Raw genomic sequence first — 12,172 nt, forward strand, 5'->3', positions numbered from 1 at the left:
TCATTATAACTGAGACATGGTACTTGATAATTTTGTTAATATACCAAAACTCTTGTTCAGGAACTAGCTTAGAATTTGATCTTTGCAACTGGTGGTGGAGCTGGAGTTCTTTCTTGAGTGTTAGGGAGGTGTATTACTGTCCTTTTCTGGTTTATATGACCAGGGTAATAAATTGACTACAGAGACTGTTCATTTTAGGAGATAATTTTCAGTGATGCTGGTTACTGGTATGAGCTCTAGAATCAAAGAAAAATATAAAGTGGTCTCTCTGCTCAGACATTTCTGACTGAGACCCCATGAAGTGTAACCCGGCAGGCTGCTGTGTCCTTGGGATTTCCCAGACAAGAATACTGGAGTGGGTTGCCGTTTCCTAATCCTAGGGATCTTCTGACTCAGGGATAAAACCCTCATCTCTTGCATCTCCATTAGCAGGAGGATTGTTACCATTGAGCCTCCTGGGAAGCATCTTTGATCTGATACTAGTTTTTTATTTGAATTAAAGAAGTGAGAGTTTTGGTTGGTAGTTTTCCAGTCAATGAGACTCAGTGTGGATAATGCTGAATTATGGATTGCTGATAGGTGCCGTGGAAAGTGGCGTATAGTAGTGGGGAAATATCTTAAGAAATCAGAGAATCTGAAGACAGCTGAGGGATAATTTTAGCTTTTGTGCATCAAGGTTGACTGTCAGTGATACACTAAACCTAAGGTGGTTATGTGGGGCAGATGGAAAAGGAGCAGTTAGCTTCACGTAATGAGGCCTGGTTATTTGTGGGAATGTTGTTGGTGGAATTCCTGCCCGCAGTAGTAGATATAATGGTCATCTGAGTTAAATTCACCCATTCCAGTCCATTTTAGTTCACTGATTCCTAGAATGTCGATGTTCGCTCTTGCCATCTCTATTTGACCACTTCCAATTTGCCTTGATTCATGGACATAACATTCCAGGTTCCTATGCAATATTGCTATTTACAGCATCGGATCTTGCTTCTATCACCAGTCCCATCCACAACTGAGTGTTGTTTTTTCTTTGGTCCATCCCTTCATTCTTTCTGGACTTATTTCTCCACTGATCTCCAGTACCATATTGGGCACCTAACGACCTGGGGAGTTCCTCTTTCAGTATCCTATCATTTTGCCTTTTCATACGGTTCTTGGGGTTCTCAAGGCAAGAATACTGAAGTGGTTTGCCATTCCCTTTTCCAGTGGACCACATTCTGTCAGGCCTCTCCACCATGACCCGCCCATCTTGGGTGGCTCCACAGGGCATGGCTTAGTTTCATTGAGTTAGACCAGGCTGTGGAATCCCTTAGAAGAAATGGAGTAGCCATCATGGTCAACAAAAGAGTCTGAAATGCAGTACTTGGATGCAATCTCAAAAAAGACTGAATGATCTCTGTTCATTTCCAAGGCAAACTATTCAGTGTCACGGTGATCCAAGCCTATACCCCAACCAGTAACACTGAAGAAGCTGAAGTGATACGGTTCTATGAAGACCTACAAGACCTTTTAGAATTAACACCCCCCAAATATGCCCATTTCATCATAGGGGACTGGAATGCAAAAGTAGGAAGTCAAGAAACACCTGGAGTAACAGGCAAATTTGGCCTTGGAATGCGGAATGAAGCAGGGCAAAGGCTAATAGACTTTTGCCAAGATAATGCACTGGTCATAGCAAACACCCTCTTCCAACAACACAAGAGAAGACTCTACATATGGGCATCACCTAATGGTCAACACTTAAATCAGATTGATGATATTGTTTGCAGCCAAAGATGGAGTAGCTCTATACAGTCAGCAAAAAGAAGACCAGGAGCTGACTGTGGCTCAGATCATGAACTCCTATTGCCAAATTCAGACTTAAATTGAAGAAAGTAGGGAAAACCACTAGACCATTCACGTATGACCTAAATCTAATGCCTTATGATTATACAGTGGAAGTGAGAAATAGATTTAAGTGCCTAGATCGGACAGATAGAGTGCCTGATGAACTACAGACAGAGATTTGTGACATTGTACAGGAGACAGGGATCAAGACCATCCCCATGGAAAAGAAATGCAAAAAAGCAAAATGGCTGTCTGGGGAGAATAGCTGTGAAAAGAAAAGAAGCGAAAAGGAAAGAAGAAAAGGAAAGATACAAGCATCTGAATAGCTGTGAAAAGAAAAGAAGCGAAAAGGAAAGAAGAAAAGGAAAGATACAAGCATCTGAATGCAGATTTCCAAAGAATAGCAAGAAGAGACAAGAAAGCCTTCCTCAGTGATCAGTGCAAAGAAATAGGGGAAAACAACAGAATGGGAAAGACTAGAGATCTCTTCAAGAAAATTAGAGATACCAAGGGAAAATTTCATGCAAAGATGGTTTCGATAAAGGACAGAAATGGTATGGACCTAACAGAAGAAGAAAATATTAAGAAGAGGTGGCAAGTATACACAGAAGAACTGTACAAAAAAGATCTTCAGGACCTGGATAATCACGATGGTGTGATCACTCACCTAGAGCCAGACATCCTGGAATGTGAAGTCAAGTGGGCCTTAGAAAGCATCACTACGAACAAAGCTAGTGGATGTGATGGACAGTTGAGCTATTTCAAATCCTGAAAGATGATGCTGTGAAAGTGCTGCACTCAATATGCCAGCAAATTTGGAAAACTCAGCAGTGGCCTCAGGACTGGAAAAGGTCAGTTTTCACTACAATCCCAAAGAAAGGCAATGCCAAAGAATGCTCAAACAACAGCACAATTGCATTCATCTCACACGCTAGTAAAGTAATGCTCAAAATTCTCCAAGCCGGCCTTCAGCAATACGTGCACCGTGAACTTCCAGATATTCTAGCTGGTTTTAGAAAAGGCAGAGGAACCAGAGATCAAATAGCCAACATCTGCTGGATCATAGAAAAAGCAAAAGAGTTCCAGAAAAACATCTATTTCTGCTTTATTGACTATGCCAAAGACTTTGACTGTGTGGATCACAATAAACTGTGGAAAATTCTGAAAGAGATGCGAATACCAGACCACCTAATCTGCCTCTTGAGAAGCCTATATGCAGGTCAGGAAGTAACAGTTAGAACTGGACATGGAAGAACAGACTGGTTCCAAATAGGAAAAGGAGTATGTCAAGGCTGTATATTGTCACCCTGCTTATTTAACTTCTATGCAGAGTACATCATGAGAAATGCTGGACTGGAAGGAACACAAGCTAGAATCAAGATTGCCAGGAGAAATATCAATAACCTCAGATATGCAGATGACACCTCTCTAATGGCAGAAAGTGAAGAGGAACTGAAAAGGCTCTTGGTGAAAGTGAAAGAGGAGAGTGAAAAAGTTGGCTTAAAGCTCAACATTCAGAAAACGAAGATCAAGGCATCTGGTCCCATCACTTCATGGGAAATAGATGGGGAAACAGTGTCAGACTTTATCTTTTTGGGCTCCAAAATCACTGCAGATGGTGATTGCACCCATGAAATTAAAAGATGCTTACCCCTTGGAATGAAAGTTATGACCAAACCTAGAAGGTATATTAAAAAGCAGAGACATTAGTTTGCCAACTAAGGTCCATGTAGTCAAGGCTATGGTTTTTCCTGTGGTCGTGTATGGATGTGAGAGTTGGACTGTGAAGAAAGCTGAGCGCTGAAGAATTGATGCTTTTGAACTGTGGTGTTGCAGAAGACTCTTGAGAGTTCCTTGGATTGCAAGGAGATCCACCAGTCCATTCTAAAGGAGATCAGTCCTGATGTGTTCTTTGGAAGGAATGATGCTAAAGCTGAAGCTCCAGTACTTTGGCCACCTCATGCGAAAAGTTGACTCATTGGAAAAGACTCTGATGCTGGGAGGGATTGGGGCAGGAGGAGAAGGGGACGACAGAAGATGAGATGGCTGGATGGCATCACGGACTCAATGAACGTGAGTCTGAGTGAACTCCGGGAGTTGGTGATGGACAGGGAGGCCTGATGTGCTGCATGGGGTTGCAAAGAGTCGGACACGACTGAGCAACTGAACTGAACTGTTGGTGGAATATTGTCGGAGATTAAAAAAAAAAATTTTTTTTGAAAATCCTTCTAGCTAACAGACCTTTGATAGAGTTGAGTAGGAGTGGGTTGTCTTCATTAATTAAAATTAATTGAAGAAGGGAGTCTGTCCTAGAATTGTGAAGCCAGTGGCACGAGTGCTGTGCACAGCTGTGTGGGATGTAGAGACAGGGTTATTAATAGGCTCAGGTCTTGGTGTGCAACATTTGGGGTGATTGGATAATAAGATCTTAAGAATCGAAGCCTGTGAGGATTGGTAATCCTGTTAGTGGAAGACTTCATAATGAGGGCTGTAGTGGGGAAACACATTGCTTTCAGGAGTTTATCTACTCAGAGTGGGGGATACTGATTTTACTGTGGTTAGAATGGCCAGAAGCTTTGGAATCTAAGGGGCTGTGAAGGAGGCCCCGCTTCCTTAAAGAGCTGAGGTATCTTCCATTTAGCTCACGCAGGGACCACAGATGGCAGTGAGATTGGGGCCTTTCCTATGACTTCTTCACTGAGCTCAATCAAGCCAAATCTCAAAGACCTTTAAAACTTTGTGATATCCCAGTTCCTGCCATGTTTTCCCAGGAGGGACAGTTTCTTGGTCTCCATCAGAGAAGGCAATGGCAACCCACTCCAGTACTCTTGCCTGGAAAATCCCATGGATGGAGAAGCCTGGTAGGCTGCAGTCCATGGGGTCGTGAAGTCGGGCACCACCGAGTGACTTCACTTTCACTTTTCACTTTCATGCATTGGAGAAGGAAATGGCAACCCACTCCAGTGTTCTTGCCTGGAGAATCCCAGGACTGGTGAGCCTGGTGGGCTGCTGTCTATGGGGTCGCACAGAGTCGGACACGACTGAAGCGACTTAGCAGCAGCAGCAGCAGCATACTGAGTGCCCAGTGCCCTTGCATTTGTGCCTTGTATATTTCAGTGTGTTGCTCTGCTGTTTAGCCCTGTTGCTCAACAGAGCACAGAAAATTGGTGAAAACATGTGGGAAAGTGGAGAGGAAGCTATTGGGGCGTCTAGGAGAGTTGTGAGAGGAGGCAAATTTTGGCCTGGATGAGCCTTATGAATGGTATATCCGTGTGTTGCAAGCATAGTGCTGTGACCCAGTGCAAGCTCGCTCTGCCATCTGTGAGAGAGGCCAGTGCTTTGGGAAGACGACTTCTTGAGGCAAACAATGGGACTTCATTTTGAAAACCAGCCGACCAAGAAGATGGCTAACTAATATCTCAAAATAGCCATCTTGTTGGTGTCTGGATGCCAGATTCTTTTATGAAACTAAAGAAGCAGTGAGGAAATAAAGTCAGAAGGGAGGATCGAGAGGGAGAGGCAGTGAGGAAGTAAGGTAAAAAGGGCCATCAGTAAAGGGCCATCAGTCTTGCAGTACGTCTCAGGGACAGCCAGCCTTCTGTGTTCATCTCTTCTTTCCTGCAGCCATTCACACTTTGGGAGGTCAGAGTATCTCCCTGTGAGCTCAACAAAGGCACTTTAGTTTAACAGTCAGGCCAAGAGGTAGGGTCCTCTGAGGCCAGCCATTATGGATGATTATAATAACCACAGCAGTGAGAAGCAAGGCAAAGAAACAGTTCCAACTTGGAATCAGCATTGGCTCTTCCCTGCAACAGTTGTGGGATCACGTTGTGTGGAACTGTTGACAAGGGTGGTCTCAGTTTTGACTGGAGGACCTGGATGTGGGCTCATGGCTAATTGTGGGTTGCCTGGAAGGGGGGCACACCACAGTGTCTTAGCTCAGTTTCCCTGGGACACAGATGCTGTGACTGAAGTTTGTGTGCTTTGGTTGATTGGGAAAGTCATGATCACACTTGAGAAGGAAGGAAGAAATTGGAGTTGTGAAGAGGACTGTTACCCTGCAGTGTGTTAGAATCAAGGCCTGAGCTGAGCCCACAGGGAGGGATGGGTGCATTGGCCCTGGAGGTGGAATCCAGAAGGTTCCCCACAGCATTGACTCCATGGAGTGGATTTTGTGATGTCTTTTGGAAGGGCAAGAATCATTATGCAACCTGTAAAATAACTGTTGGTAAAATCCCAGAGGGGTTTCCCTCATAGCTCAGTTGGTAAAGAATCTGCCTGCAATGCGGAAGACCTGGATTCGATCCCAATACCAGATCATCTGACCTGTCTCTTGAGATACCTTTATGCAGGTCAGGAAGTAACAGTTAGAACTGGACATGGAAGAACAGACTGGTTCCAAAAAGAAAAGGAGTACGTCAAGGCTGCATATTGTCACCCTGCTTATTTAACTTCTATGCAGAGTACATCATGAGAAATGCTGGGCTGGAAGAAGCACAAGCTGGAATCAAGATTGCACGGAGAAATATCAATAACCTCAGATATGCAGATGACACCACCCTTATGGCAGAAAGTGAAGAGGAACTAAAGAGCCTCTTGATGAAAGTGAAAGAGGAGAGTGAAAAAGTTGGCTTCAAGCTCAACATTCAGAAAACGAAGATCATGGCATTTGGTCCCATCACTTCATGGGAAATGGATGGGGAAACAGTGGAAACAATGTCAGACTTTATTTTGGGGGGCTCCAAAGTCACTGCAGATGGTGACTGCAGCCATGAAATTAAAAGACGCTTATTCCTTGGAAGGAAAGTTATAATCAACCTAGATAGCATATTTAAAGTCAGAGACATTACCTTCCAACAAAGGTCTGTCTCGTCAAGGCTATGGATTTTCCAGTGGTCATGTATGGATTGAGAGTTGGACTGTGAAAAAAGCTGAGTGCCGAAGAGTTGATGCTTTTGAACTGTGTTGTTGGAGAAGACTCTTGAGAGTCCCTTGGACTGCAAGGAGATCCAACAAGTCCATCGTAAAGGAGATCAGACCTGAGTGTTCATTGGAAGGACTGATGTTGAAGCTAAATCTCCAACACTTTGGCCATCTCATGCGAAGAGTTGACTCATTAGAAAAGACCCTAATGCTGGGAAGGATTGGGGGCAGGAAGAGAAGGGGATGACATAGGATGAGACGGCTGGATGGCATCACTGACTTGATGGACATCGGTTTGGGTAAACTCTGGAAGTGGTGATTGACAGGGAGGCCTTGTGTGCTGCTATTCATGGGGTTGCAAAGAGTCGGACACGACTGAGTGACTGAACTCAACTGAACTGAAAATCCCGGAGATGATTTTGTTGCTAACGTTTAGTATTTTCTGTTATTTTGAGTTGTAATGATGAAGGTTTCCAGTGCATTTGGAGGGACAACAAAAGAGACCTTGGAGTGTATCCTTGTTAGGTGTTGAAGTCTCACTGGAGCATGTACATCAGCGTACACATGTACTTTTTATTATTAGAGTTTGGAGATGACAGTTTTTGGGGCTGGCTGAGGTCACTGTGACTGATAAGAAGCTGTCTTGAAACCAGTGTGCTGCTTGGGCGCCTTCATGTGTATTATTCCATAGTAAATGCATGAGTTGTTAAACCTTGGAATCTTTCTGGGGATTGCATAGCACGATGGATGGTTACTGCATGTGTGGACTGTGTGTTGAACCAGATGAAATTTCATAAGGGTCTTTCAACCTAGATGGAAAATGATGCTAAACTTTGATGGCAGAGGGATTTTGTGAGGGAGGGGCCGTAAAAATCTCAGGATGTAAGGAAGGATCGGGCTCACCAGGTGGTGCTAGTGATAAAGAATCACCTGCCAATGCAGAGACATAAGAGACGCAGGTTTGATGTCTGACTTGGGGGGAGGGCATGGCCACCTACTCCATGGGCAGAAGAGTCTGGTGGACTACAGTCCATAGGGTCGCAAAGAGTCAGACATGACTGAAGTGACTTAGCTCACAGGCACAGGGAAGAATTATTCATAGTCTCCGAGGACCATCAGCTCCATAGCAATCTGGAGTACAAAGGCTTATTCTGGAGATGATGCAGCTGCTATTTCTTGCTGCCAGTGCAGTGAGATTCTCTCCATGTCTTTCCAAATCATGTGCATGTACCACATACCTGCACAATACAGATAAACAGGAACTCTTGTGAATGGTTGGTGGGAATGTAAATAGTACATGGAAAACAGTACAGAGTTTCCTCAAATACTACAAATAGAACATGCATAGGACCTCACAGTCTCACTTCTGATTATTATATCCAAAGGAAGCAGAATCAGTATATTTTTAAAGAATATTTGTTTATTTATTTGACTCCAGTGGGTCTTAGTTGTGGATCATGGGATGTTCATTGCATCACACAGGACGTTTCATCATGTCATGGGGTCTCTAGAGTATGCAGCCTCTGTCTTTGCAGTGCCTGGGCTTAGTTCCTCCATCTCATGTGGGATCTTACGTCCCCATGTTATTTCTGAGGCTGCTATATCTGAGGCTCCAGAAGCAAAAGCAGGGGTGTGCCCTGCTTTTATGAAGGATTGAACATGAGTTCTCTTTGTTGCAAGGCAGATTCTTAACCTAGAATTCCTGTGACCACCAGGAATGTCCTGTGAAAAATCAGTGATTTGAATGAGTTACCTGCATTCATATAACCAATATTTCTTTATTCACAACAATCATTTGTTGTAGAAATAAACTAAATGTCTGTTGACAAATAAGTCAATTATAAAAACGTGTGTGTGACAGGCTTCCCAGGTAGTACTATTGGTTAAGAACCACCTGCCCCTACAGGATACATGAGACGAAGGTTTGACCCCTGGGTTGGGAAGATGCCCTGAAGGGGGGGCATGCCAATCCACTCTAGTATTCTTGCCTGGAGAATCCCATGGACAGAGGACCCTGGTGGGCTAAGGTCCATAGTGTCACAAAAAGTAGGACACGACTGAAGTGTCTGAGCACACAGCACATGAGACAGACTGGGACCTGAGGCCCTTTACTGCAGGGCTTGCTCCTGGACAAATGTCTCCTTGGGCAACAGAACACAAGGACACTGGAAGGGGCCAAAGAAACTGTAATTATGCACATGCGCAGTCAGGGCAATTCTGAACGATAAGAAATTAAAAGGCCACAGACCAGCTGTTATTTCTGAGGTTCCAGAAGCAAAAGCAGGGCTATGCCCATGATCTCTGCCCACAACAGCCCCAAAGGGAGTGGAGGGGAGGGGCAGATCACCTTAGCTTCCGTCCTGCCCAACCCACCAATCTCCCCCTACCCTCACCCCATTTAGGGGACCAGCCTACCTCTCACTCCCACCTGTTGGAAAACAGCAGTGGAAACCTACTTTTTCTTGCTCTTACTGCGGCAGCAGCCCCAGTGAAGCCTTGTCTGAATTTGTCCTCTGGTCTGTTAATTATTTCCATTTATTAAAGACCCTAAGGTTCCAGGTAAGTTATGTACAAACACACACACATATACATGTATGTGTATATATATATAATATATATATTAATATATATATATTTTATATATATATATTATATATATGGACATATTATTCAGCCAAAAAGAAAATGTAGATTTTTCTCACTTAAGACAAGTGGAATGAATGTAGAGGACATTATTCTAAGTGAATTCAGACAGAGGAAAACACGTATGTGCTAGCTTACATGTGCAGTATGAAGAAGTGACTGTAGTACCAGAGAGTAGGATGGTGGTTATCTAGAAATGGGACATGGTGAAGATATATGGGAGATCTTGGTCCAAAGGTAGAGACTTTCAGACGTAAAATGAGTATGTTCTGGGGAGCTCTGTGCAGCTTGCTGACTATAGTTAATCCTACTTTGTTACTACGGCTTGAAATTTGCCAAGAGAGGAAATCTTGTGTTCTCACCACACACACACACACACACAGAGACATGGGAATTGGGAGTTGATGTGTGTTTTGAGTTGCTAAGTCATGTGCAACTCTTTTGCAACCCAATGGACTATGTCCCGCCAGGCTCCTCTGCCCATGGGTTTTCCCAGGCAAGAATACTGGTACGGTTGCCATTTCCTTCTCTAGGAGATCTTTTTGAGGGGGGGATTGAACACAAAACTCCTGCACTGGCAGGCAAATTGCTACTTAGCCACCACAGAAGCCCATTTTGATTACTGGATTGTGATAAATATTTCACAGTGTGCATATGTCATATCATCACATTGTGCGTGTTATATGTACCCATACCCTTTTCATTAGACAATTCAACCTCAATAAAACTGGAAAAGTGGGCAGTATGCAGGGCTTGATTTCTTGAGTGGTGCTCATCCAGGCTGTAAATTATGGCAGTGAGGCATTTTGCAAATACCTTTGTGCCCTGATTAGAGATTTTCCTTCAGAAAGTCTGGGTGGGGCTGATTCCCAGTGATATTTAAGGGGCCCCAGTGCATCTAGCCATGAGCATCAGGACTTTTGAGTCCTTCACTCCTGAAGGCTGAGGTGCTCCACTCTGCATGAGGATGGACTAGAGCCTGGTCTATGACCTCAAGGGAGTTATTGGCTCAGCTGAGGTCCCCAGCGCTGCTGTTTCTGTGAGACCTCATCTGGAAGGAAGTATGGTTGAAGAAAGGGTGTAAAAACTCCTTGTTTTTCTCAGTGTGGGTGTTTACTGTCCTGAGTCCCTCCTGTGACAGTGGGCAGTAGAGGACTGTCTGTTCCACACGGTGAGGTCTTCCCTGTGTGTGTGGTGGGGCATGGGAAGGAAATGTGTTAATTGTAAGCATTAAACAACATTTTTTCAACTTGCATGACAGACCTCTAAAGAGTCATGATACCTGAGGGAAAAGCTCAAAAGATGAGGAAGAAGAAAGAAAAGTCAGGGATGGGTTTTTCTCAGGTAAAGTCATATTGTGAATTTATTCTCACTTATAGAAATGCCCTTCTCTGTGCTAACTAATCATTCTGACGCTGAAGTATCCTACCTGACAGCTTTCTATTCACATTCACCTGGAACCTTCTCTTAGTGCTTGTCATCTCCTCTTAGATCCCATCTCCCCATGACCCAATGACCTGCACCTTGTGAGGAGGCTCCCCTGGGCACCATCCTAGGCATGACTTCACACCCACAGGTTGGGGCTGTGGTCTCAGTGCTGTTGGGCAGCAGGGATTTCAGAGGGTCCATCTGGATGAACTGTCTGCATTCTGTCAACCAGGGTAAAGAAACTGTATCTGGAAGTCAGTGATTAACATGCCCAGTATGTGAAAAATCTGGAAAAGCAACTAAACGGGAAATCAGTTCTGACTTTTTATAGTACATTTAAAACTATATGAGGACCTCCTTCAATTTCTTAGTGTTTGGGAATGGAATGGAAAGTTCAGAAAGAGATCTCAGGACTAGATGGTGTTTCATATCATTGTCTGTTTTATCTTTTTTCTTCTTTTTCAGTTTCCTTTTTTTCCCTTCTTTTTGTAATTCTTTCCATTCTATTTAAACCATGAAATCAAGTTTACTAATATTTTTTGTCTTTTCTTCTTGGTTGCAAGTTGCATCTTGCAGGATATTGGTTCCTGAGGAGGAATTGAACCTAAAACCCCTGCAGTGGAAATGCAGGGTCTTAACCACTGGACCACCAGGGAAGTCCCAACTTTACTAATTTTGATTTATTATTTATTTCAGAAACAATATTTAATGTAGGAAATTAAAGACCAAGAATTTGCTCCAAATAGCTTTCCATTTATTTATCAGAATAATATTTCTACTGAAATGATCCTTACCTCTTTTTCCTCTTCTCCTTTTGTGTGAAAATAAAAACTGCTCGGGGCCTATTGGTGAAATATATTTTCGTTTCAGGGACAGTTGATCTTCAAGGATGCGGCCATCAAATTCACTCCTGAGGAATGGGAATGCCTGAACCCTGTTCAGAGGGCCTTGTACAGGGATGTGATGTTGGAGACCCTCAGAAATGTGCTCCCTGTGGGTAAGGATAACTTGCCTCTGAAGTTTGGGATCTGCCCTGGGGGTGTGTCACTGCATTTTCTCTCTATGCCTCTTGGTAGCCCATTTTTCGTGACTGAGGTCAAAGCCCTGTTGACTCAGACAGGAAAACCTTCATGATTGGCATTAGGAATTTAAACTTGTCCTTTCTTCAGTGATCTGCCCACTACATGATACACAGGAGTTTTTCCAGAGCTTAAGTATTTATAAAGCTGATTTCAACCCTTTGCAATATTCAATTTCCTATTTTCTACCCCTATGGTCTTTGTTTATTAGTTCTTTAAAAGTAATAGATATTTTCATATTGTACTATTCCTTATGCATCAGAAGGAGGCAGAGA

The 12,172-nt window shown here is 43.6% G+C and overlaps 1 protein-coding gene across 1 annotated transcript in view; it reads left to right on the forward strand.

The window, feature by feature from the left end:
- The window catches only part of LOC120871946 (zinc finger protein 420-like), a 719,570-nt gene extending 707,786 nt beyond the window's left edge, over nucleotides 1-11,784 (forward strand). Inside the window, exon 4 of the mRNA XM_040251992.1 lies at nucleotides 10,652-11,784. Within this exon, the coding sequence (XP_040107926.1) occupies nucleotides 10,652-10,659 (8 nt within the window). The 3' untranslated portion in view covers nucleotides 10,660-11,784. The remainder of the gene's footprint in view (nucleotides 1-10,651) is intronic.
- The last annotated feature ends 388 nt before the right edge of the window (nucleotides 11,785-12,172 follow it).

This window comes from Oryx dammah, unplaced genomic scaffold, assembly GCF_014754425.2.
Source record: "Oryx dammah isolate SB20612 unplaced genomic scaffold, SCBI_Odam_1.1 HiC_scaffold_13, whole genome shotgun sequence".
NCBI classification, from domain to species: Eukaryota; Metazoa; Chordata; class Mammalia; order Artiodactyla; family Bovidae; genus Oryx; species Oryx dammah.